General features: G+C 38.3%; 1 protein-coding gene across 1 annotated transcript in view; it reads left to right on the forward strand.

The window, feature by feature from the left end:
• The first annotated feature begins 6,510 nt into the window (after window positions 1-6,510).
• LOC101344790 (zinc finger protein 420) overlaps window positions 6,511-25,653 on the forward strand; it is a 347,019-nt gene continuing 327,876 nt past the window's right edge. The window contains 7 exon segments of the mRNA XM_023733218.1: window positions 6,511-6,719; window positions 11,752-11,985; window positions 12,447-12,535; window positions 13,171-13,297; window positions 13,749-13,832; window positions 21,910-21,992; window positions 22,479-23,825. Of these exon segments, the coding sequence (XP_023588986.1) occupies window positions 11,955-11,985; window positions 12,447-12,535; window positions 13,171-13,297; window positions 13,749-13,832; window positions 21,910-21,992; window positions 22,479-23,825 (1,761 nt within the window). The 5' untranslated portion in view covers window positions 6,511-6,719; window positions 11,752-11,954.

A 25,653-nucleotide genomic window follows, 5' to 3' on the forward strand; every position in this document is an offset into this window, starting at 1 on the left:
ATAACAGAAAATACAGAGAGAATTGTTGAAGATTTGTTGGCAGAAAATTTCCTTGATATCATGAAATATGAGAAGATATCTATCCAAGATTCTCATCGAACCCCACACAAGGTAGATCCCATAAGAAAGTCACCAAGACATAATCAATCCAGCATAAACCAGAGATAAAGAGAGAATTTCAAGAGCAGCTAGGGATAAATGAAAAGTCATATACAAAGGAGAGTCACTAAGACTAAGCACGGACTACTCAGCAGAAACCATGCAGGCAAGAAAGGCAATGGGATGACATACATAAAGCCATGAAGGAAAAAAATTGCCAGCCAAGAATTATATATCCAGCAAAACTGTCTCACAAATATGATGGTGAAATTAGGCCATTTGCAGATAAACAGAAGTTTAGGGAATTTGCAAAAACCAAACCAAAACTACAAGAAATACTAAAGGGAGTCCTCCAGTTAGAAACTCAATAACATCAGATAACAACGCAAGACTAGAACACAGGACAGAGCAACCAGATATCAACCCAGATAGGGAAGTCACAAAAATAAATCAAAGCTAAAAGGCTGAAAATAGGGAAACAGAGATGTCAATATGTAAAAGATGACAACATTAAAACAAAAAAGAGGGACTAAAAAATGCTGTCATAGATTTTTCATATGGAGAGGAAGTTAAGGCGATACAAAGAAATAAAAAAGTGGTTTAAACTTAGAAAAATAGGGGTCAATATTAAGGTAACCACAAAGGAAACTAACAATCCCACACATCAAGATAAAAAACAAGAAAAACATATAGACTCAGCAAATACAAAATCAACAACAATGAAAAAGATGAAAAGAAAATACATAAAGAAAAACGACTCAGAACAGAAAATGAAGTGGAACAAAGAAACTGTCAACAACACAAAAAAAGACATCAAAATGACAGCACTAAATTCATATCTATCAATAATTATGCTGAATGTAAATGGATTAAATGCACCAATAAAGAGACAGAGAGTGGCAGAATAGATTAAAAAAACCACAATCCGTTATATCCTGCCTACAAGAAACACACCTTAAAGACAAAAACAAACTAAAACTCAAAGGATGGAAAAAAATACATCAAGCAAACAACAATCAAAAAAGAGTAGGAGTGTCAATATTAATCTCTGACAAAATAGACTTTAAAGTAAAATCCATCACAAAGGATAACGACGGATACTATATAATGATTAAAGGGTAAATACAGCAGAAGGACATAACCATAATAAATATATACACACCCAACAACAAGGCTCCAAAATACATAAACTCTAATAGCATTGAAAAGAGAGATAGAGAGCTCCACAATAATAGTAGGAGACTTCTACATACCACTTTCAGTGAAGGACAGAACATCCAGAAAGCAGCTCAATAAAGACACAGAAGATCTAAATGCCACAATCAACCAATTTGATCTCATAGACATATACAGAACACTGCACCCAACAGCAGCCAAGTATATTTTCTTTTCCAAAGGGCATGGAACATTCTCCAGAACAGACCACATATTAGGCCATAAAGCAAGCCATAACAAAATCCAAAGCATCAGAATATTACAAAGCCTCTTTTCTGACCATAAAGCCATAAACATTGAAATCAATAACAGAAAAAGCAAGGAAAAAAATCAAACACATGGAAATTGAACACCTTGCTCAAAAACTACTGGGTTATAGAAGAAATTAAGGATGGAATAATGAAATTCACAGAATCAAATGAGAATGAAAACACATCCTACTAGAACCTTTGGGACACAGCAAAAGCAGTGCTCAGAGGGAAATTTATAGCAATAAATGCACACATCCAAAAAGGAGAAAGGGCCAAAATCAAAACATTAACCCTAAACTCAAACAAATAGAAAGAGAACAGTAAAAGAAGCCCTTGGGCACCAGAAGAAAGCAAATAATAAAAATCAGAGCAGAATTAAATGAAATAGAAAACAGAAAAACAATTGAAAGAGTTAACAAGACCAAAAGCTAATTCCTTAAAAATATCAACAAAATCGATAACTCATTGGCCAAACTGACGAAAGAAAAACAGGCGAGGAAGCAGATAACCTGAATAAGAATGAGATCAGCAATATCACAGCAGACCCAACTGAAATTAAAAGAATCATAACAGAATACTATGAAAAAATTGTATTCTAACAAATTTGAAAACCTAGAGGAAATGGACAAGTTTCTAGAAACACACTACCTACCTAAACTAACACACACAGAGGTAGAACAACTAAACAAACCTATACAAAAGAAGAGATTGAAAAGATAATTAAAAAAGTCCCCCCCCCCCAAAAAAAAGCCTTAGCCCGGATGGATTCACTGGAGAATTCTACCAAAATTTCAGAGAAGAGTTAACACCACTACTACTAAACATATTTCAGAGCATAAAAAAAGGATAGAATACTCCCAAAAAAATTCTATGAAGCCAGCAAAACCCTGATTCCAAAACCAGGTAAAGATACCACAAAAAACAAAATTTACAGACCAGTATCCCTCATGAACATTGACGCAAAAATCCTCAACACAATTCTAGCCAACAGAATTCAACAACATAACAAAAAAAAATAATTCACCATGACCAAGTGGGATTCATACCAGGTATGCAGGGATGGTTCAACATTAGAAAAACAATCAGTGTAATCCATCACATAAATAAAAGACAAGAACCACATGATCTTACCAATTGATGCAGAATAGGCACTTGACAAAGTCCAACACCATTCATGATAAAAACTGTCAGCAAAATATGAATAGAAGGGAAATTTCTCAACATAATAAAGGGCATTTATACAAAGCCAATAGCCAACATCATCCTAAATGGAGAGAGTCTGAAAGCATTCCTCCTGAGAACGGGAACCAGACAAGGATGCCGTTTATCACCACTCTTATTCAACATTGTGCTGGAGGTCCCAGCCAGAGCAATTAGGCTAGAAAAAGAAATAACGGGCATCCAAATTGGAAAAGAAGAAGTAAAAGTATCTCTACTTGCAGATGATATGATCTTATACACAAAAAACCCCAAAAGAATCCACAAGGAAACTACTGGAACTAATAGAAGATTTCAGCAAAGTATCAGGATACAAGCTAAACATAAAAAAATCGTTGGATTTCTCTACACCAACAAAGAGAACTTTGAAGAGGAAATCACCAAATCAGTACCGTTTACAATAGCCTCCAAGAAGATAAAATACTTAGGAATAAATCTACACAGAGACGTAAAAAACCTATACAATGAAAACTACAAGGCATTACTGCAAGAAACCAAAAGAGACCTGCGTAAGTGGAAAAACATACCTTGCTCATGGATAGGAAGATGCAACATTGTGAAAATGTCTATTCTACCCAAAGCGATCTACAGATACAATGCAATTCCGATCCAAATTCCAATGGCATTTTTTAATGAGATGGAGAAACAAACAACCAACTTCACATGGAAAGGGAAGAGGCCCCGGATAAGTAAAGTATTACTGAAGAAGAAGAACAAAGTGGGAGGCCTCACACTACCTGATTTTAGAACCTATTATACCACCACCATAGTTGAAACAGCCTGGCACTGGTACAACAACAGATACATAGACCAATGGAATAGAATTGAGAATCCAGACATAAATTCATCCACCTATGAGCAGCTGGTATTTGACAAAGGCCCAAAGTCTGTTAATTGGGGAAAAGGCAGTCTCTTTAACAAACAGTGCTGGCAAAACTGGATATCCACCTGCAAAAAACTGAAACAAGACCCATACCTCACACCATGCACAAAAACTAACTCAAAATGGATCAAAGACCTAAATATAAAATCTAAAACGATTAAGATCATGGAAGAAAAAATAGGGACAACGCTAGGAGCATAAACATGGCATAAACAGAATACACAGAATACAAACCATAAGTAACAATGCACAAACACCAGAAGAGAAACTAGATAACTGGGAGCTCCTAAAAATCAAACACTTATGCTTATCAAAAGACTTCACCAAAAGAGTAAAAAGACAACCTACAGACTGGCAAAAAATTTTTGGCTACGACATATCTGATCAGCGTCTAATCTCTAAAATCTACAAGACACTGAAAACTTCAATAACAAAAAGACAACCCAATTAAAAAATGGGCAAAGGGTATGAACTGGCACTTCACCAAAGAATACATTCAGGAGGCTACCAGATACAACAGGAAATGCTCATGATCATTAGCCACTGGAGAAATGCAAATCAAAACTACAATGAGATACCATCTCATCCCAACAAGGCTAGCATTAATCCAAAAACATAAAATAATAAATGTTGGAGAGGTTGTGGAGAGACTGAAACACTTATAGACTGCTGGTGGGAATGTAAAATGGTACAGCCACTTTGGAAATCAATTTGGCACTTCCTTAAAAAGCTACAAATAGAAGTACCATATGATTCAGCAATCCCGCTCCTAGGAATATATCCTAGAGAAGTAAGAGCTGTTACACGAGTAAATATATGCACACCCATGTTCACTGCAGTACTGTTCACAATAGTAAAAAGATGGAAACAACCTAAGTGCCCACCAATGGACCAATGGAAAAACAAATTATGGTATATTCACACAATGGAATACTAGGCAATAATAAAGAACAAAGATGAATCTGCGAAACATCTCATAACATAGATGAATCTGGAAGGCATTATGCTGAGTGAAATTAGTCATTTGCAAAAGGACAAATATTGTAAGAGACCACTACTATAAGAACTCAAGAAATGTCTTAGACACAAGAAAACATTCTTTGATGGTTACAAGGGTGGGGAGGGAGGAAAAGGGGTATTCATTAACTAGATAGTAGATAAGAATTATCTTAGGTGAAGGGAAGGACAACACAGAATACAGGGGAAGTGAGCACAAGTGGACTAAACCAAAAGCTAAGAAGCTTCCTGAAAACAACAAAACACTTCGAGGGACCGGGTAGCAGGGACAGGGCTCTGGGGTCCATGGTTTCAGAGGACATCTAGGTCAATTGGCATAACAAAGTTTAATAAGAAATGTTCTGCATACCACTTTGGTGAGTGGCGTCTGGGGTCTTAAAAGGTAGCAAGCGGCCCTCCAAGATACATGAATTTGTCCCAACCCACCTGGAGCAAAGGAGAATGAAGAACACCGAAGACACAAGGAAAGTATTAGCCCAAGAGACAGAAAGGGCCACATAAAGCAGAGACTCCTTCAGCCTGAGACCAAAGAACTAGATGGTGCCCAGCTACCACCAGTGACTTCCCTGACAGGGAACACAACAGAGAGTCCCTGATGGAGCAGGAGAAAAGTGGGATGCAGAACTGAAATTCTAGTAAAAACCAATAATGGTTTGACTGAGACTAGAGGGTCCCCAGAAGACATGGCCCCCAGACTCTCTGTCAGCCCCGAACTGAAACCATTCCCGAAGCTAACTTTTCAAACAAAGATTAGACTGGACTATGGGACGATACTCATAAAGAGAGTGCTTCTTAGCTCAAGTAGATACATGAGACTAAATGGGCAGCTCCTGTCCGCAGTCAACATAAGGCAGAGAGGGTCAGGAGCTGGTTGAATGGTCACAGGAAATCCCGGGTGGAAAGGAGTGTGCTCTCATATTACGGGGAGAACTTCTAGGGTCACATAGCAATGTGTGTATAAATTTTTGTATGAGCAACTGACTTGAGCTGTGAACTTTCACTTACAATAAAAAAAGGAAGAAAAATACTAGGTGTTTCAAGAAACCTAGGCCAGAGTGGTAAACAAGAACCAGTCTGAACCAGATCTGACCCGCAGACCATGTGTACCCCTGACATGTGAGGTAAGACCGTTGGGCACGCACTCTCTGTCCCTAATTACCTATGTATGAGATTTCCCCGAAGATTGGTGAATATGTGTGACTTCCTAGATTAAAATCTCAATAAAGGCTGTAGCCTAGCACCTGCTCAGGGAACCATCTTCTAGGCAAGTCCCCTGGCTCCTTGCATTGCTGGTCTGCAATAAACTACTTTCTCTTTCCTCAAAACTCCGTGTGCCTTGTCTCTCGGCTTTACAGTGCACTGGGCCAGGACCCACTTTGTCCGGCAACATTCTCAACCAAGTCGGATCCGGGTTTCCACAGTCTCTCAATGGAAGGAAACTGGGAATTTTCCGCTCCTGTCTAAAAAGAGAAGCCACCACCCCGCCTCTCGCGTCCCTGCCTCACTTCACCCTAATCCCGGAGCACCTGAGGCCCTGCCCCTTACGCTGATCGCTGTGCGGGGACCGGAAGCGGAAGTGTCAGTGCGCGAGACCTAAAGCTTCGGCTGGCGTTTGAGGTAGGTTTTCGCCTTGGTCCGCCTCAGGTGGCGCCCGGAAGAAGAGAGGAGAGCTGCCCTTCGCTCGGTGCTCCTGCCCGGCCGCTCTGGCTTTCAGCGTCTGCTTCGGAGCCGCGGCGCCTCTTCCCACCCGTCTCGCGCTCCGGGTCTTCCGCGGCAGCCAGCGCGTCTCCGCCGAGTTTCCGAGCCAGCCCCCGTCGCGCCCCCCGAGGCTGGGCTCAGGGTATCGTCTCAGGGAGGAGTCGGGTGGGGAAATGGGACAGGCGAGTTTGCGGGGTACTTTTTTCCCCGCTGTAAGTCCTTTTTCAAGAACATTTCAAGCACCTTTCTGGCCTTTCTCCTGAAGGAATAGCCTCTCCGCCGTCACCCATGGCCCCAGCGTCCTCTTCTCAACCGACCTGGCGGTTAAGGCGGATCCGGTGAGTACTGGGCGGAGTTAATCTGGTTGTGGGCTTCGCTTATTGAAGTTTGATAAATTATTCTGGTGTTAAAATGCTTTCGTGTGTTTGTAGGATTTGTTGATTTTTAAAAATAAAACCACATGTTGCCACACGCTTTTTTACTAAAGCAAAGGAGCATTACTCAGCTGTTTTCGAGGCAAACAGCAGCTGAATTTACCCTAAGAAGTTCAAAGTGGAAAGATGTTCAAGAAGAAAGGGTGCAGACTTCATTGTGCTACTAACAGGAATTAGAATTGTATTGACTGTAAAGGAGATGTGCTTAGACCAGGTGCCCCCCCCCACATTTTTAGTTTCAGAATTTCTAAAATAAAGAAAATTTGAAAGTCCAGTAGAATAAACACCCACATACGCTTGTTGTAGATTGACCATTTGTTAATATTTTTCATATTTGCTGTATCTTTATATATCTCCGTTTGTATAGAGATACATTTGTGATAAACAGAATAAAACCCAGGCCCATTGCCATCAAGTGGATTCTGACTCATGGTGACCCATGTGTTAAACAGAGTAGAACTGCTCCATAGGGTTTTCTTGGCTGTGATCTTGACGGAAGCACATCACCAGGACTTTCTTAATGTGGCGCCGGTGCGTGAGTTCGAATCACTAGCCTTTAGATTAGTCATTCGCAAATTTTACACCTAGGGAAACTAAACTGAGAATAAAAAACAAATCCGTTCCTTTCAAGTCTGTTTTGACTCATGGTGATCCCATGTATTACAGAGTAGAACTGCCCATATGGATTTCTTGGCTATAATCTTTATGGATGCAGATTTTCTGGCTTTTTTTTTTCCTATGGTGCCTCTGAGTGGGTTTGAACTGCCAAGCTTTTGGGAGTACAAATTGTGCCACCCTGGGAGGTTTAAATAAGTTGCAGACCTGATATTCGACCTTCAGTACTTGATTAATTGCCTCCCATGTAACAGCAGAGGAGTTATGAAATAACTCCTGAAGATTAATACCAAAAACGAAAATCCCATACGAAAATGAGCAAGAGGTTTGGATAGGCTCTTTCATAAAGTGTTCAAATGGACAAGTATATGAAAAGGTGCTCAATATCATCAGTAACCAGATAAATGCAAATTAAAACCACAAAGTGATAGCAACACACACACGTGTCACAAGAGTGACAGTACCAGGCGTTGATTAGGTTGTGCATACACTGCTAGTGGAGGAGAAAATTGGAAATACATTTTGAGTATCAACTGAATTTGAACTATTGAGAATACAACAGTAATGCATGCATGTATGCACCAAGATTAATGTAAAGACATAGTAGCATTATTTGAAATATCCCTGTTATGAATTGAATTGTGTCCCCCAAAAATATGTGTATCAATTTGGCTATGCCATGATTCCAGTATTGTATGATTTTCCTATGTGTTGTAAATCCTGTCACTACGATGTTAATGAGATGGATTAGTGGCAGTTATGTTGATGAGATCTACAAGATTGGATTGTGTCTTAAGTCAGTCTCTTTTGAGATATAAAAAAGAGAAGCAAGCAGAGAGACATGGTGACCTTGTACTACCAGGAAAGCAGCGTTGGGAGCAGAGCACGTCCTTTGGACCCGGGGTTCCTACACGGAGAAGCTCCTTGACCAGAGGAAGATTAAGGGTAAGGATCTTCCTCCAGAGCCAGTAGAGAAAGCCTTTTCCTGGAGCTGACGCCCTGAACTTGAACTTGGACTTGTAGCCTACTAGACTGTGAGAGAATAAACTTCTGTTTGTTAAAGCCATCCATTTGTGGTATTTCTGTTACAGCAGCACTAGATCACTAAGACAAGCCCTAAATTGAAAACAAATGTAGATCAACGGAAGATGGATAAATTGTGGCATATATTTTCTGTGGAATACTCTTCAGCAAAGAGAAGGATGAAACCATAGTAGGTAGATACAATAACTTGGATGAATCTTACAAACATGATGTTAATGAAAGAAGCCAGACACAAAGATGCATCTTGTTTGAAACCATTGATTTAAACTTCAAAAATAGGCACAATCAGTCTAGAATGTTAAGTGTCAGAATAGTGGTTGCCATTGGGAGGTGTGGAGTTAGTGACTTGGAGAAGGAATGAGGAGTGTGACTGAGATACTGGAAATATTCTATTTCTTGACGTGAATAGTGGTTACATGGGGATGTTCATTTTGTGATAATTCACTGAGATTTTTATTCATGAATGCCTTCAATTAGTTATATGTATAGTGTACTTCAATAAAAGAAGTTCAAGAAATGGAACTAAGCTTTCTACTTCATAAGGTTGGACAAGAAATACAAAAGGAGAATAAAATGTACTGAAAGAATGAATGAAAATAAAACTGGTACTAGAAAAAAGTAAAACTGATGATATGAAACAGTGAATTATGGTCTCTGAGAAGACTCATGACAAAAGCCTTGAGCAAAGTCTGATTTGGCACTGCTCCCCCTGCATGTTTTTCTCCACTGCTAGCTACAACGTGTAGAGGGCCACATCTCTTATTTAAGTATTCCAAGTTGGGACCCTGCTGAAGTGGCCAGCGTTTGAAATGTATGTTGAGTTTTCCCTAAAATTATATTCAAATTGTAATGTTTTTGGATCAAAAGTGTGCATAAGGTGTTAATTTCTGGAGTCCTTTAAAATGGTTATTTCCGTGTCTTACTGTTATCATACCTCAAACCAGTCTTGTGTCTGTAACATGAATGTGTTTGTGTATGTGTGTATATATTCATTATACTTTTATGGGATTGATTATTTTTTAACTGTACTGCTGTGGTGAAATGAGTTCCTTTATGTGACCTTTTACCTTCGTTCTTTGGAAAAACAGCTTGAGAGATTTTTCCCCTAGGGCCTGAGGAGTTACGTTTGCCCTAGTTTTCTAGGCCAGAGGGTTTGTTACTCTTGTCCAGGTTGATTGACATTTCCTGGGCAAGCTGTAAACAACTTGGTTTGATACTTTTTGTCTGGTCCTGGGCTGCAGGCTGTCCTGTGAATGGTATGCACCTTGCAGGGATTGGTTGGTAGACTATGCAGATGAAGTATGTTGTAGCCTACTGTGCAAATGAAGTGTCTGTGGCCTGTTGAGAGGGGATTGGTAAGTTCGTGGCCCTGGTGGGAGTGTCATGCCTTGAAATTGACAAGGCATGAGATTTTTATTCATGGCTGTCTCCAATTATATGTATGGTGTACTTCAATAAAAGAAGTTCACGAAATGGAACTAAGCTTTCTATTTCATAAAGTTGGATAAGAAATACAAAAAAAGAATAAAATGTACTGAAAATAAAAATAAAACCAGTACTTACTGGAAAAAAGTAAAACTGATGAGTTATATGAAACAGTGAAAAATAGTTTGTGTATTTAAGTAGTCAGCCCCACAGAGGTTTTTCAGACAGAAGGAAGCAAGAAGAGAAACAACAGGAAGGAGAAAGAAGCAGAGAGAGAGAGTAGGCAAGGAATCTCCTGAAATAGCTATAACATGCGTTAAGGTCTGTAACACTGACGACAGAGACAGGCCCTGAAGGGGCCCAGCAGCAGAGCCAGCTGTGACAGACAGCAGAGCCAAGAGGAACCTTCCTGAGGAGGCAAGGGAGAGAGAGAGGGAGGAGGAGAGAGAGACAGAGAGACAGACCTGCACAGCCAATGGGAGCTGAGAGAGCTGTCCTACACTGAAGAAGGGAGACTTTGCCCACGTGCTTCCTAATCCTGGTCCTGAGTTGTAGCCTGTTGATCCTGATCCTGAGTTGTACCTTGTTACTTCCTTAATAAACCACTTAACTGTAAGTACAGTTTGTAAGTTCTGTGAGATGTTGCAGCGAATTGCCAAACTCAAGGTGGGGGGGGGTGCTGAGGGTAGGGAGAGTGGCCACTGTCGATGGAGTGGTACAGCAGCTTGAAGAATGGAAATCTGGGATATATTTGATCTCTGCTTCATGCAAATTGACTTTTTGTTGATTCTTACATTTGAAGTTATTTGTAAAACTACTCATCACCAACTGATATTTATTCTAATGCTCCATTGAAATGTGAGATCTCTAAAAGCTGGGACATTCTCTGTGTAGGTTACTGTTCCCTCTATATGACAAGTACCTGTCTTGACACAGGGAAGGCCCTTAATAAGTATTTGCCGAATGAATGAAGGAATAGGGCACAGTTAAGTGACAAAAGGGAGGCAAAGCCTCCAAACCCATTGAAGTTCCTGGAGCAGGCAGCCGGGGAAGTCTGAATTGGATAAAACTTCTTGTTTTTCTTCTCTCCATTATGCCTAGCAGTGGTCTGGACTGAATTCTGTTCATGTTTGAACAATCACTGCAAGAGATAAGCCTTTGACAGACCGTCCTGTTATTATTCCTGACTCATCACTTCCTAATTGGGTGGCTTTGGGCCAGTTACTAATCCAGTCTGAACCTCAGTTTTCTCAGCTATTGAGTGACAATGTTAATATCCAATTTGGAAGGTTATTAGGACAACTAAAGGGGATTTATGTATAGAAGAAACCCAGGTGATATAGTTAAGAGTTGGTATAATTACAGAAATTAAAGTACACAGAGGTGGTGCTGTATTTGACAGATATGGTAAAACTTATGAACATTTTGTTCTCCTCCACACACATTCTCCTTGCATCCCAAATCCCAGGAACCTGACTCATAAACACTCTGACCCATTACAGTAGCTTAGGTGGCCCACAGCAGGACTGCTCAGCCCCTGAGCAATGGATCTGCCATTAGTGAAGGAACTACACAGACTATCAGAAAAAAAGCGTCAACAGGGCTAGTAACCAGAGTCGGCAGTTTGAATCCACCAGGTGCTCCTTGGAAACCCCATGGGGCAGTTCTGCCCTGCCCTTATGGTGTCTATGAGTTGGAATCCACTCGATGGCAACGGGTTTTTGGTTTTACATATGTAGGACTCCTAACAGGTGCTTAGTAAATGATAGTTGTTGATTAAATGACAGTTATTGATATTTGCATGGTGTGATATTCAACAGTTTTTAATGGTTGTCATGTTTTATTTATACAGAGAGATGACAAATGTATGATGTTTGATGAGTGAGAAGAAAGATTTGTCGCTTAATGATTGATGTTGTGAACCAGTTCCCCAGACACCAGTGTACTAAGAGAAATCAGGATCAACCTATGAACTTAAATTTACCATCTTCTCTGAAGTGACCTTCTGAGTAAGAAGTAGAAGATTGAGGAAAATTTCACCACCAGTTTTACAGGATGGCAGCCATTGATCTGACTCGTGTGTGTGGTAAGTCCTTGTTGATGCTTTTGTTTCAGATAATCTGTTGTCTTTCCTTTACTAACGGCAGATCCATTGCTCAGGGGCTGAGCAGTCTTGCTGTGGGCCATCTAAGCTGCTGTAATGGGTCAGAGTGTTTATGAGTCAGGTTCCTGGGATTTGGGATGCAAGGAGAGTGTGTGTGGAGGAGGACAAAATGTTCACGAGTTCTACCATATCTGTCAAATACAGCACTATCTCTCTGTACTTTAATTTCTGTAATTACACCATTTCTGTAACGGTAACTTCTTCATCATAGCTAGCAAAATCCAGAGAACGCTATTCTGACTTCACATAAACAAGAGGTGCTTTGGTTTATTATGGAAGTAATGTGTTTATGTTATACGCATGGTGTGGAACAGCTTTTAGGCATGTGATTGTTGGTATTGTGGAATGGGCTTGGAATTTTATGTTATCATTCTTATCCTAAGGTCTTCTTTCTTGGGACCCTTTCTGTCTTCATGAGAGGAAAACAGAGGAGGCAAGGATGGTGACTGGGTCACTAACAGATTCTTATCAGGCAAGTGGAAAGTTGACTTTTCTGCACAGTGTCATACTTGTTTCTGTCACGTAGCCATGTTCTCTTGTAATGTCCCCAGGCTTCTAAAAGCAAATATCACCCTTCTTAGGGAATGAGTCACCTGTTGAAATTTCCCAGAAAACCTGTGTTATCTCAGGTTGTACAGTTTACACTCGAAATGATCATATTATTGCAGTATTTACTAATTCTTTTTGATACTCAGTTATGCTTGGCTCATTTTGTCGATTGTTTTGAGAGCTCATAAGGAGGTGAGGGTACCTAATCTCAAATTTTTATGTGACTGTTGAAATAATTCATCTGTCATCAGCTTTTACAGAGTGCTACGGTGTGCTTAGGGCTAACTGCAGCCCATAAATAGAGGAGGAATCAGATGAGAAAAGCACACAGTAAAGTTGTGGTAAGATAAGTTCAGTCACATGTCAGTGATGCTGGCAAAACCATGTGACTGCATGAGATCACCAGGCAGTGTGGGTAGTTAGGAGAAGAGGTCTGAGGATTCAGCCCAGGAATGCTGTCTAGGATCAGGTCTTCTTTCCTCACTCTGTCATTCATCTTCCTGAGAACATTGAAGAAAATGGTACTTAGCTGAAGCCTGTATGTGTGTGATGATTTAGGACTTGGTGACCTTTGAAGATGTGGCTGTGGACTTTACCAAAGAGGAGTGGACTTTGCTGGATGAAATGCAGAGAGATCTCTACAGAGATGTGATGCTGGAGAACTACAGGAACCTGGTTGCAGTAGGTAAGGCTGGCATTTTTTCCACTAAGTCTTTTATGTAATGAGTATTTCTTACTTAACTGTCCTGTCAAATGGGAATCCAGTGGTAAACAAGACAGACATGGTCTCTGATCTCACTGGCCTTACAATCTAGTGGCTTCCACATGAAAATGAAGATCAGTCTAAGTAAATAACTTTCTGCCCTTTATGGGCTAAAAACCTTGAGGCATTTTCAATGTGTATGAGGTTGAGCATGGGTTTCAGAGCTTAGAAATCTCTAATCATTTTAGGGTAGAGAAAATGTGCTTGAAATTTTGCTAATTTTAAAATAGTTTTACTTTTATAGAAATTTTGCATGACTGTTTTGCTGTTCTTAAAGTTAGACTTGACAGACTTTAGAATCTCTAATAGTAAAAGGAAATGTTTGTCATATATAGCACAGTCCTCTTCCTTCATGTGTCTTTTCCTTGAGCAGGGTACAGATTATGCAAACCTAATCTGATCTCTCGATTGGAACAAGGAGAAGAACTGAGGACCAGGGAGAGAGGAGTTCTGCAGAGTGAGTTCACAAGCAGCTATGGTATTATAAAGAGCAGCCCTTGTGTGGGAGAGGATAGTACGTTTAGAAATGTTACTGAGATGTTCTCAGTAAGATGTACTCATTTCTGAGAAGGCTGAGGCCATTTGTATTCTGAAGTTCTTCAGGTAGTTTCACCTTTCCTTCATTTTTCAGTTTCTATTCATCTTTTCAGCCTTTTATTGATGTCTCGGAAAGATTTGTCCAGTTTACTTGAAAATTTTATTAATTTGCATGTAGCTGTTTTCCCAGTACCTTCCTGTCTTGTTTTCTTGATTCAGTCTTCTTTTTGTGTACTGTCAGTCTCAATTTTCCGGAATATCATTTCTTGGTAAATACGACTTTTTTTTTTAGTGTTAAAATATATGTAACAGAATTTTAAAATTTCAACAGTTTTTAAGTGTATACTTCAGTAACGTTAATTACACTCACCACGTTATTCCCTACATTGGTTTTTGTTAGCTGCTGTCGAGTTGGTCCCAGAATCAGGGCGCTGCATGGTTTCAGAGTAAGAACTGCTCCATAGGATTTTGTTGGGTTGCTATGAGTCAGAATCTACCTAATGCCAACGGGTTAATCTTTACTGAAGCAATTTGTGAGGCCTTTCATCCACAGAGCTGCTGGGTGTGTTCAAACCACCAGCCTTTGAGTTAGCAGCTGATCTCAAACTGCTTGTGCCACCTGGACTCCTCACTACATTTACCATTATCCATTTCCAAAGGTTTTACATTTCCCCAAACAGAAACTCAGTACCCGTTCAGCAATAACTTCCATTGCCTCCTCCTCACCAACTCTTAACAAAACTTTTGTCTCTATGGATTTGTTTATTCTAGATATTTCATGTAAGTGGATTACATAATATTTGTCCTTCGTGTCTGATTTGTTTCACTCAGCATGTTTTCAAGGTTCATCTGTATTGTAGTGTAAATCATAGTTTCATTTCTGTTTATGACTGAATAATATCCCATTGTGTATATATTTGTTGTATTTTGTTTATCCATTTGTTGATGGACACTTGAGTTTCCACCTTTTGGCTATTGTGAATAATGCTGCAGTGAACATTAGTATACAAGTATCTGTTCAGGTCCCTGTTTTCAAGTCTTTCGTGTACCTAGGAGTGGAATTGCTGGGTCATACGTAATTCTATTAACCTTTTGAGGAACCGCTGAACTGTTTTTCATGGTGTGTGAACCATTTTACTGTTCCATCAGCAATTCAAGAGGGTTTCAATATCTCCACATTCTCACCAACACGTATTTTCCATTTTCCTGAAAATAGCCATTCTAGTGGGCGTGAGGTGGTATCTCATTGTGGTTTTAATTTTTGTTTACCTAATGACTAATGCTGCTATGCGTCTGTCAGTTTGTAGTACTGTGGGGGTTTTCATGTTGCTGTGATGCTGGAACTATGCCACTGGTATTCAAATACCAGCAGGGTCACCCATGGCGAACAGGTTTCTGCTGAGCTTCCAGACTAAGATTAGGAAGAAGAATCCAGCAGTCTACTTCTGAAAAGAATTAGCCAGTGAAAACCTTATGAATAGCAGCAGAACATTGTCTAATAATAGTGCCGGAAGATGATCCCCCCAGCTTAGAAGGCACTCAGAAGACGACTGGGGAAGAGCCACCTCCTCAAAGTAGAGTCAACCTTAATGGCGTGGATGGAGTCAAGCTTTCGGAACCTTCATTTGCTGATGTGGCACAACTCAAAATGAGAAGAAACAGCTGCAAACATCTGTTAATAATTGGAACATGGAATGTACGAAGTATGAATCTAGGCAAATTGGAGATCATCAAAAGTGAAATGCAACACATAAACATTTATATTCCAGGCATTAGTGAGCTGAAATGGACTGGTATTGGCCATTTTGAGTCAGACAGTCATATGGTCTGTTATGTCGGGAATGACAAATTGAAGAGGAATAGCGTTGCATTTATTGTCAGAGCATTTCAAGATTTAGCCTGAAGTACAGTTTTGTCAGTGATAGAATAATATCCATATGCCTACAAGGAAGACCAGTTAATACGACTGTTATTCAAATTTACGCACCAACCACTAAGGCCAAAGATGAAGAAACTGAAGATTTTTACCAACTTCTGCAGTCTGAAATTGACTGAAAATGCAATCAGGATGCACTGATAATTACTGGTGATTGGAATGCGAAAGTTGGAAACAGAAGGATCGGTAATTGGAAAGTATGGCCTTAGTGATAGAAACGATGCTGGAGATCACATGATAGAACCTTTCAAGACCAACAACTTATTCATTGCAAATACCTTTTTTCACCAGCATAAACGGCAACTGTACACATGGACCTTGCCATGTGGAATACATAATCAAATCGACTACATCTGTGGAAAGAGCCAATGAAAAGCTCAGTATCAGTCAGAACAAGGCCAGGGGCCGACTGTGGAACAGATCATCAATTGCTCATAGCAAGTTCAAGTTGAAACTCAAGTAAATTAGAGCAATTCCACGAGAGCCAATGTACGACCTTGAATATATCCCACCTGAATTTAGAGATTATCTCAAGAATAGATTTGACACATTGAACACTAATGACCAAAGACCAGACAAGTTGTGGAATGACATCAAGGACATCATACATGTAGAAAACAAGAGGTCATTAAAACGGAAAGAAAGAAAAGACCAAAATGAATGTCAGAAGAGACTCTGAAACTTGCTCTTGAATGTTGAATAGCTAAAGCAAAAAGAAGAAATTATGATGTAAAAGAACTGAAGATTTCAAAGATGGCTCGAGAAGACAAAGTATTATAATGACGTGCGAAGACCTGGAGACAGGAAACCGAAAGGGAAGAACACGCTGGGCGTTTCTCAAACTGAAAGAACTGAAGAAAAAAGCCTCGAGTTGCAATATTGAAGGAGTTTATGGAGAAAATAGTAAACAACGCAGGAAGCATCAAAAGAAGATGGAAGATATATACAGTGACACTGTACCAAAAAGAATTGGGCGACGTTCATTTCAGGAGGTAGCATGTGATAAGGAACTGATGGTACTGAAGGAAGAAGTCCAGGTTGCACTTAGGGCATTGGCAAAAAACAAGGCTCCCGGAATTGACGGAATACCAAGGATTTGCTTCAACGAACAGATGCAGCACTGGAAGTGGCTCGCTCGTCTATGCCAAGAAATTTGGAAGACAGCTACCTGGCCAACTGGAAGAGATCTATACTTATGCCTATTCCCAAGAAAGGTGATCCAACTGAGTGTGGAAATTATCGAACAATATCATTAATATTACTTGCAAGTAAAATTTTGCTGAAGATCATTCAGAAGCAGCTGAAGCAGTATATTGATAGGGAAGTGCCAGAAATTCAAGCCAGATTCAGAAGAGGACGTGGAACCAGGGATATTATTGCTGATGTCAGATGGATGCTGGCTGAAAGCAGATAATACCAGAAAGATGTTTACCTGTGTTTTATTGACTATGCAAAGGCATTCGACTGTGTGGATCATAACAAATTTATGGATAACATTGCGAAGAATGGGATTCCAGAACACTTGTACTCTTGAGGAACCTGTACATAGATCAAGCGGCAGTCGTTCGATCAGAACAAGGGGATAATGCGTGATTTAAAGTCAGGAAAGGTGTGTGTCAGGGTTGTATCCTTTCACCATACTTGTTCAATCTGTATACTGAGCAGATAATCTGAGAAACTGGACTGTATGAAGAACGGGGTATCAGGATTGGAGGAAGACTCATTAACAACCTGTGTTATGCAGATGACACATCGTTGCTTGCTGAAAGTGAAGAGGACTTGAAGTACTTACTGATGAAGATCAAAGACCATAGCCTTCAGTATGGATTACACCTCAACATAAAAGAAAAATCGTTACAACTGGACCAATAAGTAACATCATGATAAACGGAGAAAAGAGTGAAGTCAAGGATTTCATTTTACTTGGATCCACAATCAACACCCATGGAAGCAGCAATCAAGAAACTAAATGATGTATTGGGTAAATTTTTTGCAAAAGACCTTTTTAAAGTGTTAAAAAGCAAAAATGTCACCTGGAAGACTAAGGTGCGCTTGACTCAAGTCATGTTTTCAATCTCCTCACGTGCATGTGAAAGCTGGACGATGAACAAGGAAGATCGAAGAATTGACACCTTTGAATTGTGTTGTCTACAAATAGCTGTAGTTTTACTTCTTTACAGTTTGGATATTGGTCTGTAGTGTTTTTTTTTTTTCTCCTTGTGATATCTTTATTTGGGTTTGATATCACGTAATGCAGGCCTCATGAATGTGTTAGGAAGTATTTCCTCGTTTTTTTTTTTGGAAGAATTTGAGAAGCATTAGTGTTAATTCTTTAGTATCTTGTAGAATTTTTGAACGAAATTTTCTGGTCCTGTGCTTTTCTTCATTGGGAGGTTTTTGATTATAGTGTTTCAGTCTTTTTACTTGTTATAGGTTTATTCAGATTGTTTCTTCTTGATGCAGTTTGAATAGTTGATGTCTGTCTAGGAATGCGTCTAGTCCATCTAGATTATCTAGTTTCTTGGCATATAATTGTTCATAGTATTGTCTTATGATTCTTTTTATTTCTGTAAGTTCTGTTGTAATGTTTGCACTTTCGTTAGAAATTTGTATATTTTCTTTTTTTCTTGGTCAGCCTAGTCTAGGTAAAGGTTTATCAGTTTTTTAAAAACTTTTTAAACAACCAACTTTTAGTTTCATTTTATTGTTTTTGTTCTCTGTTTCATTTATCTTCACTGTAATATTATTTCCTCCCTTGTGCTAGCTTTGCGCTTAGCTTGCTCTCGTTCAGTTTCTTAAGGTGTCAAGTTAGGTTGTTGATTTAGGATCTTTCTTACTTTGAATGTAGACATTTACAGTTAGAAATTTCTCTCTGAGCGCTGCTTTTTCTGCATCCCATAAATTTTGGTAAGTTATATATTCATTTTTATTGCAATGAGTTTTATAATTTCACTTGTGATTTCCTTTTTGATCCTTTTTTTTTAAGAGTGTGTTGTTTAAATTTCCATGTATTTGTGAATTTTCCAGTTTTCCTTCTCTTACTGATTTATTTCATTGCATTTTGGTAGAAAAAGATACTTTGTATGACTTCAGCCTTTTTAAATTTGTTGGGCCATTTTTTGTGGCCTAACATATAGTATGGCCTAGAGAACGTTCCTTGTGTGTTTAAGAAAAATGTGTATTTTGCTCTTCTTGGGTGGACTGTTCTATGAATGTATTTTAAGTCTGGTTTGTATATAGTGTTGTTCAAGTCTTCAGTTTCCTTTTTGATTTTCTGTTTAGCTGTATCCATTATTGAAAGTGGGATATTGAGTTCTTCAACTAATATTGTAGAACTGCTTTCTGTCTTCAATAATGTCAATAGTTAATAATTTTAGTGCTCTGTTAGGTGTACGTATATTTATAATTGTTATATATATTTGATGGATTGACATTTGTATCAATACAGTTATTTGTCTCGTAGCAATTTATGACTTGAAATCTATTTTGTCTGATACTAGTCTAGCCACTCAACGCTCTTTTGCATGGGATATCTTTTTCCATCCTTTCACTTTCAATCTATGTTTTTGGAGCCAACATGAGTCTCTTGTAGATAGCATGTAGTTGGATCAGTTTTTTAAAAATTTTATTCTGCCAATCTCTGCCTTTTGATTGGGGAGTCTGTTTCATTTACATTTAAAGTAATTGATGATGAGAGAACTTTTGACATTTTGATGTTTTGCTTTTATATGTTTTATATCATGTTTGTTCCTCAATTTCTCCAATACTGTTCTTTTGTGATGAATTGATTTTCCTTAGGGTACTGTTTTGATTCCCTTCTCTTTGTTTCCTTTTTTATATAGTTTTTCGCTTTTTTTCTTAGTGGTTATCCTGGGTAGTATTAACGTTTTAATTTTATAAGTCAAGTGTAAATTAATACCATCTTAGTTTCAGTAGTATACAAAAATTCTGCTTGTATACAGCTCCATCCCTCCTTTCTGTTGTAACTGTCTCAAATTACGTTTCTACGTTATATGTCAATTTTTGTTTTATGCCTTTGTCTTTTAAGTCATGTAGACAATAAAGAGGAGTTAACAGATAAAAAATGCAACAATACTGAGTTTTATATTTACTTATGTAGTTATCTTTATTGGTGTTCTTTAATTCTAGTGTCCTTTCATTTCATTTTTGCAAGACTCTGTTTAGCATTTCTTGTAGGGTCTGTTAGCATACTTTCTCAGCATTTATCAGAGAATGTTTTAATTTCTCCTTGTAGTTTTGAAGGATGATTTTGTCTAATACAGATTTTTTTAATTGATAGGTCTTTCAGCAGTTTAAATAATGTCATCCCACTGCCTTCTGGCTTTTGTGGTTTCTAATGAGAAATCCACCATCACTACTGTTGAGTATCCCTTGTACGTGTTGAGTCTCTTGTACATGATGAGTCACTTCTCTCTTTTTGCTTTTGGGATTGTCTTTTTGTCTTTGGTTTTGACTATTTGACTATAATATGTCTTAGTGTGAATCTCTGAGTTTATCCTGCTTGAAGTTCGTTGCAGTCTTGGATATGTAGATTTGTTTCATGAAATTCGGAAGGTTTTTGGCTATTATTTCTTCAAATACTCTTTGTACCCCTTTTTCTCTACTGGAATTCTGATTATGCGTATGTTGGTACACTTGATGGTATCTCATAATTCTCTTAGGATCTGTTTATTTTTATTTTTTTACCTTTTTGGTACTGAGACTAGATAAACTCAGTTCCTCTATTTGCCCAAGTTCACTGATTGCTTCTATTGGCTGCTCAAATCTGCTTTTGAACCCTTTAGTGAATTTTTCATTTCATTTATTCTTTCCAGCTCCAGATTGCTGTTCCTTTTTGTAATTTTTGTTTATTAATAGTCTATTTGATGAGACATTTTCCTGTTTTTTTTTTCGTTCTTTGTCCTTACTTTCCTTTAGCTCTTTCATCATATTTAAGAAATCTGATTACAAGTCTTTGTCTAGTAAGTCCTGTACCTTGGCTTAACTCGGACAGTTTTTATTATTTATTTTTGTATGTTTATTTACATGACTCATAATTTTTTGTTGAAAATTAGACATTTTGAATATAATATGGCAGGTCTCGAAATCCCTTCCGCCCAGGATTTGCTGTTGCTGGTTGAGTGGGTGGCTGTTGTTTAGTGGATTTTCTAAGTTGTTTTGGTAAAGTCTGTGTTCTTTGTGTGTGGCCTCTGAAATATGTGTTCCATTAGTTTTCATAAATGGTTCCAAGAAAATAAAAATACACTGCCTTTTCTGATTGGCTCGTGTTGGAGCTCTTAGGCAGGCCATTTATAACTCTCTCTTTAGTGTTTACTTCCTGCTTGCGTGGACCTTCAATGTCTACCAGAAATCAAAGCTTTAGGTCTTCAGGTCTTTTCTGATCATGTATCTGTCTCTGCGTATGCATGTGGTCTTCTTGATTTTCTGGTATATGCTGGAGCTTTTAAAAGCACGCTTTTCTCAGATAGTATTTTCAACCTCTTCCCAGGTTTTTCAGTCTATTGTCCTGTTTTGCCTTTTCTTGACTGCTGTTGCCAGTGCTTTCCTTTTAAATGCTTTGAGTGAAAGCCATGTGGAAGCTGCCTCAGTCCTGGAGTTCTCTGAGTTGGGCGAAACAGGCAAACCCTTGCACTGGTCCTTGAGGAAGCTGCCAGCAGGTTGAACCACACAACCCAATTGTTTAAGAATGAGGTCCATATTTTTCCTCCTGGTACTAGCAACCTGCACCAGGACTACAGTGTATTGTCTTCACAGCCACTTTTGATATAGGGAGTTCTGGAATAGATGGACAATATAAAATGCAGCAGCACTCTCTTACCACAGTATAGGCACTTAAATGTTCCCCTGGTGGTTGTAACTGTTTTACTAGAGTCCAGAGTTATGCAAAAGTTGATTCTGACAGTTTTTGCCTTTTCATGGAAGGAGAGCTTTCAGGAGTTTCCTACTCCCATTTTTGATTACATACCCTATGCCATATGCTTTTAAACATCTTCATCCCCACATTTTTTCTCTAAACCTGAATTTTTCCACTGTGTTTCAGAATTATATTTGCAATTCAAAAGGAGAAAAGCATCCACACCTCGAGATATTTTTGGGAAAAGAACATCAAATGGAATAGAATTGGTAAGATTTACGAGGGATCATTCCTTCTACATTAGGAGCAGAGCACAAAATCCATGACAATTATATGAGGCAGATGGCATTTATCTAGAAGAAAGCAGAGTCTTTAGAAAGATATTCTGAGTATCATTTACTTGGGAAGTACGCTAAACTTAGTTGGAACCTAATCTCAGAAATTCCACAAATATACATTTGCATATATATAACTTCAGTATTCAGTTTTTGATACATAATTTAGTCAAAACAATTATCAAACACTCTAAGGAGCTTTGTGGAAATAAAAATGTAATGCACACTCCTGCCCTTATAGTCAGCTTATTCAATGTAAAATAACCAAAAAAACAGGGAAGGAACTCTGTACATATGATGAAATGGTAAAAAACTTCAGTCACGATAATGTTTCATATATATAACAATTGTGATGGGGGAGGAATTCTGTTATTATAGCGGATTTGAGAAAGTTTTTAGTCATTTTTCATCTCTTAACAGGAGAGAAGCAATGTTGGAAAGGAACTATATGATTGTAACCAATGTGGAAAAATCTTTAGTGAACACTCATGTCTTATGACTCACATGAAAACCCACATTGGAGAGAAAACATCTATGGATAATCAGAATGGAAAAGACTTCAAAAAGAACTTAATTCATATTCTGCACAAGAAAATCCATGTTGGGGAGAAACTTTTTTTTCAGCATGAAAAAGCCTTCACTCCACTTTCAAATCTTACTGGGCCCAAGAAAAATCATACACAAGAGAAATTGTATGAAGGCAAAGACTGGGGGAGAAACTTTACTAATGAGTCATATCTTAAAGTACATGTGAGATCTCACATCGGAGAAAAACCCTATGTATGTAAGGAATGTGGGAAAGCTTTCACTAATTCATCTTACTTTACAGAACATAAAAGAATTCACAGTGGAAAGAAGCCCTACATATGTATGGAATGTGGGAAAGCCTTTACTCGATCCACAGGACTGACTTTACATATACAGATACACAACGGAGAAAAACCATTTGAATGTAAGGAATGTGGGAAAGCTTTCATTCATTCCTCATACCTTACAAAACACACAAGAATTCACAGTGGAGAGAAGCCTTATGTGTGTAGGAAATGTGGGAAAGCCTTTACTCTTTCCTCAGGACTTAAGTTGCACATCAGAACTCACACTGGAGAAAAACCATATGAATGTAAGGAATGTGGGAAAGCCTTCACTAGTTCCTCACACCTTACAGAACATACAAGAATTCATAGTGGAAAAAAGCCCTACATATGTATGGAATGTGGGAAAGCCTTTACTCGATCCACAGGACTTATTTCACACATACAGATTCACAATGGAGAAAAACCATTTGAATGTAAGGAATGTGGGAAAGCTTTCCTTCATTCCTCATACCTTGCAAAACACATAAGAATTCACAGTGGAGAGAAGCCCTATTTATGTAAGGAATGTGGAAAAGCCTTCTATCGTTCTTCAGGACTTCTTTTACACATGCGAAAACACACTGGAGAAAAACCCTGTGAAGGTGAATGTGGGAAAGCCTTTAATAATTCCTCAATGCTTAATCAGCATGTAAAAACTCATACTAGAGAGAAGCCATATGAATGCAGGGAATGTGGGCAAGCTTTTACTCAATCATCGGGCCTTACTACACACTTAAGAATTCACACTGGAGTGAAAACCTATGAATGTGAAGAATGTGGGAAAGCATTTATTCATTCCACACATCTTAACGTGCACATGCGAACTCACACTGGGTAAAAGCATTATAAATGTAAGGAATGTGGGAAAGCCTTTAGATATTCCACATGCCTTAATATTCACATGCAAACCCACATTGGAGAGAAACTATAAATGTCAGGAATGTGGGAAACCCTTCAGTCTTTAATGAACATCTAAGAAATAAGCCATGTGGAAAATTCTCTGTTCTACAGACTTTAGCCTACACTGCTAAACTCATCTGAAAAAAAGATGTCATGAAAGTAAAGGATGGGAGAAATCTTAACTGAATTTTCGCTTCTACGAAAATATCTTACCATAAGCAGAAATGTCATTAGTAAAAAGAATATGGGAGAGCAGTGAAGAATGTGTTGAGAACTCACACCTGAGAAAACTGGTTTTAAGACGTGGGAAAGTCTTTATTTAAATATTGCTATCTTATACGTTTAAAATAACAGTAAAAGCCATACGAAGGTAAGAATGAGGTATAACTATTTTATATGCATTAATAGTACATGAGAATGGATGCTAGAGAAATACTTCTGTATAGAGAATGTGGTAAATTCTTTAATGCTCAGGATTAATATGTACATGAGGATACATACTGGTATAAAATCTTACCAGTGTGAAGGATAAAGGAAAACTTCCACTTGCTCCTTTTTTAGGTACTCAACATTTAAGAAATCAGTATGGAAAGATACCATATAAATGGAAGCAATCTAGGAAAACTCAGAAATTCCTTTCAATTTTATGTACTTCAGAAGAACATAAACGTAAACAATGTGAAAAATCCAAGTGTTAGTGGATGAGAACTTGTAGTTGAAACTATGAAAGATGTGGAAAAACTTTAGTTCTGCCCAATGTTGATGTTTTTTGATCTCATGAAAAGAATGTTAGCAATATGGAAATTCACTTTTTTGTTTTAGTAAACAGTTTACATTGGAAAGAAATTATGATTGTAGGGAATGTGGAAAATGCTTCGTTCATTCTACAGATCTTACTGTACATGTGAAAGCCAATACTGGAAAGAAGCTGTATGAATGTAATAATGTGGGAATGCTTTTAATTCACAGCCTTAAAGGGATGACAGGGATGGATCAATAGGCAAGGTAAGCACAGGTCTTACTTTGCTTACCAGATCATCTGTAGTGAACAATTTCACATTTTTTCACCATATCAAAAATTTGCTTCTAGGTCTCGCTGGCATGTGTCTCCTAACCCCATGGCACCTTCCTACAGAATCAAAGCTTCTTTCTACATTTACAGTGCCTGACAGAGACAGATTACCCAGTAAGCATGAGCTGACTTATTCACTAATCTGCAGTGAACAGTTTGTGGTTTTCACCATATGTGAAATTGTTCACTACAGATTAGTAAGCAAGCACAAGTCAGCCTGTGCTTACCTTGCTTGTTGGATAATTTGCCCCAGATGTGGAAAATACTCATTAGAAGGATAAACCATGAATGTTTAGGAGTTTGGGGAAGCTTTCAGGTACTGTTCATTTACTGTACACAAGAGTACTTGTACCTGAAGAGAAATGCAAAATAAATGACATGAAAATGAGAATGTGTCCTTTAAGGAAAATACCTAGCATCTTAATTTCCTGTGGTGATTTTATAAAGTTTAATTGCTTTTAAAAGATTCTCCAAGTAAAATTTTTGCTAAATTACATAACATTTCATAGAATGGTGTTTTCATTATGACTCAGGTCTAAACACTTTCTCATTTACATTATGATGTCTTGGGTGAACTGTGGTTATTTGGGAGTGTGTTTATTTGGCAACATAAGGGTGTTTTGTAAATGTTTTTTAGTATTGCTTTGTAATTTCTTTGCTAATGGGTCATAGAACGGTATGGTATAGTACTTTATAGAAAAAATTTCTTCGGCCTTGTGTGGCAAGTAGTAGAATGCAAGTTCATAGTTTTAAAAAACTCCATTTCTCA

The sequence above is a fragment of the Trichechus manatus genome, unplaced genomic scaffold, assembly GCF_000243295.1.
Source record: "Trichechus manatus latirostris isolate Lorelei unplaced genomic scaffold, TriManLat1.0 scaffold00057, whole genome shotgun sequence".
Lineage (NCBI taxonomy): Eukaryota > Metazoa > Chordata > Mammalia > Sirenia > Trichechidae > Trichechus > Trichechus manatus.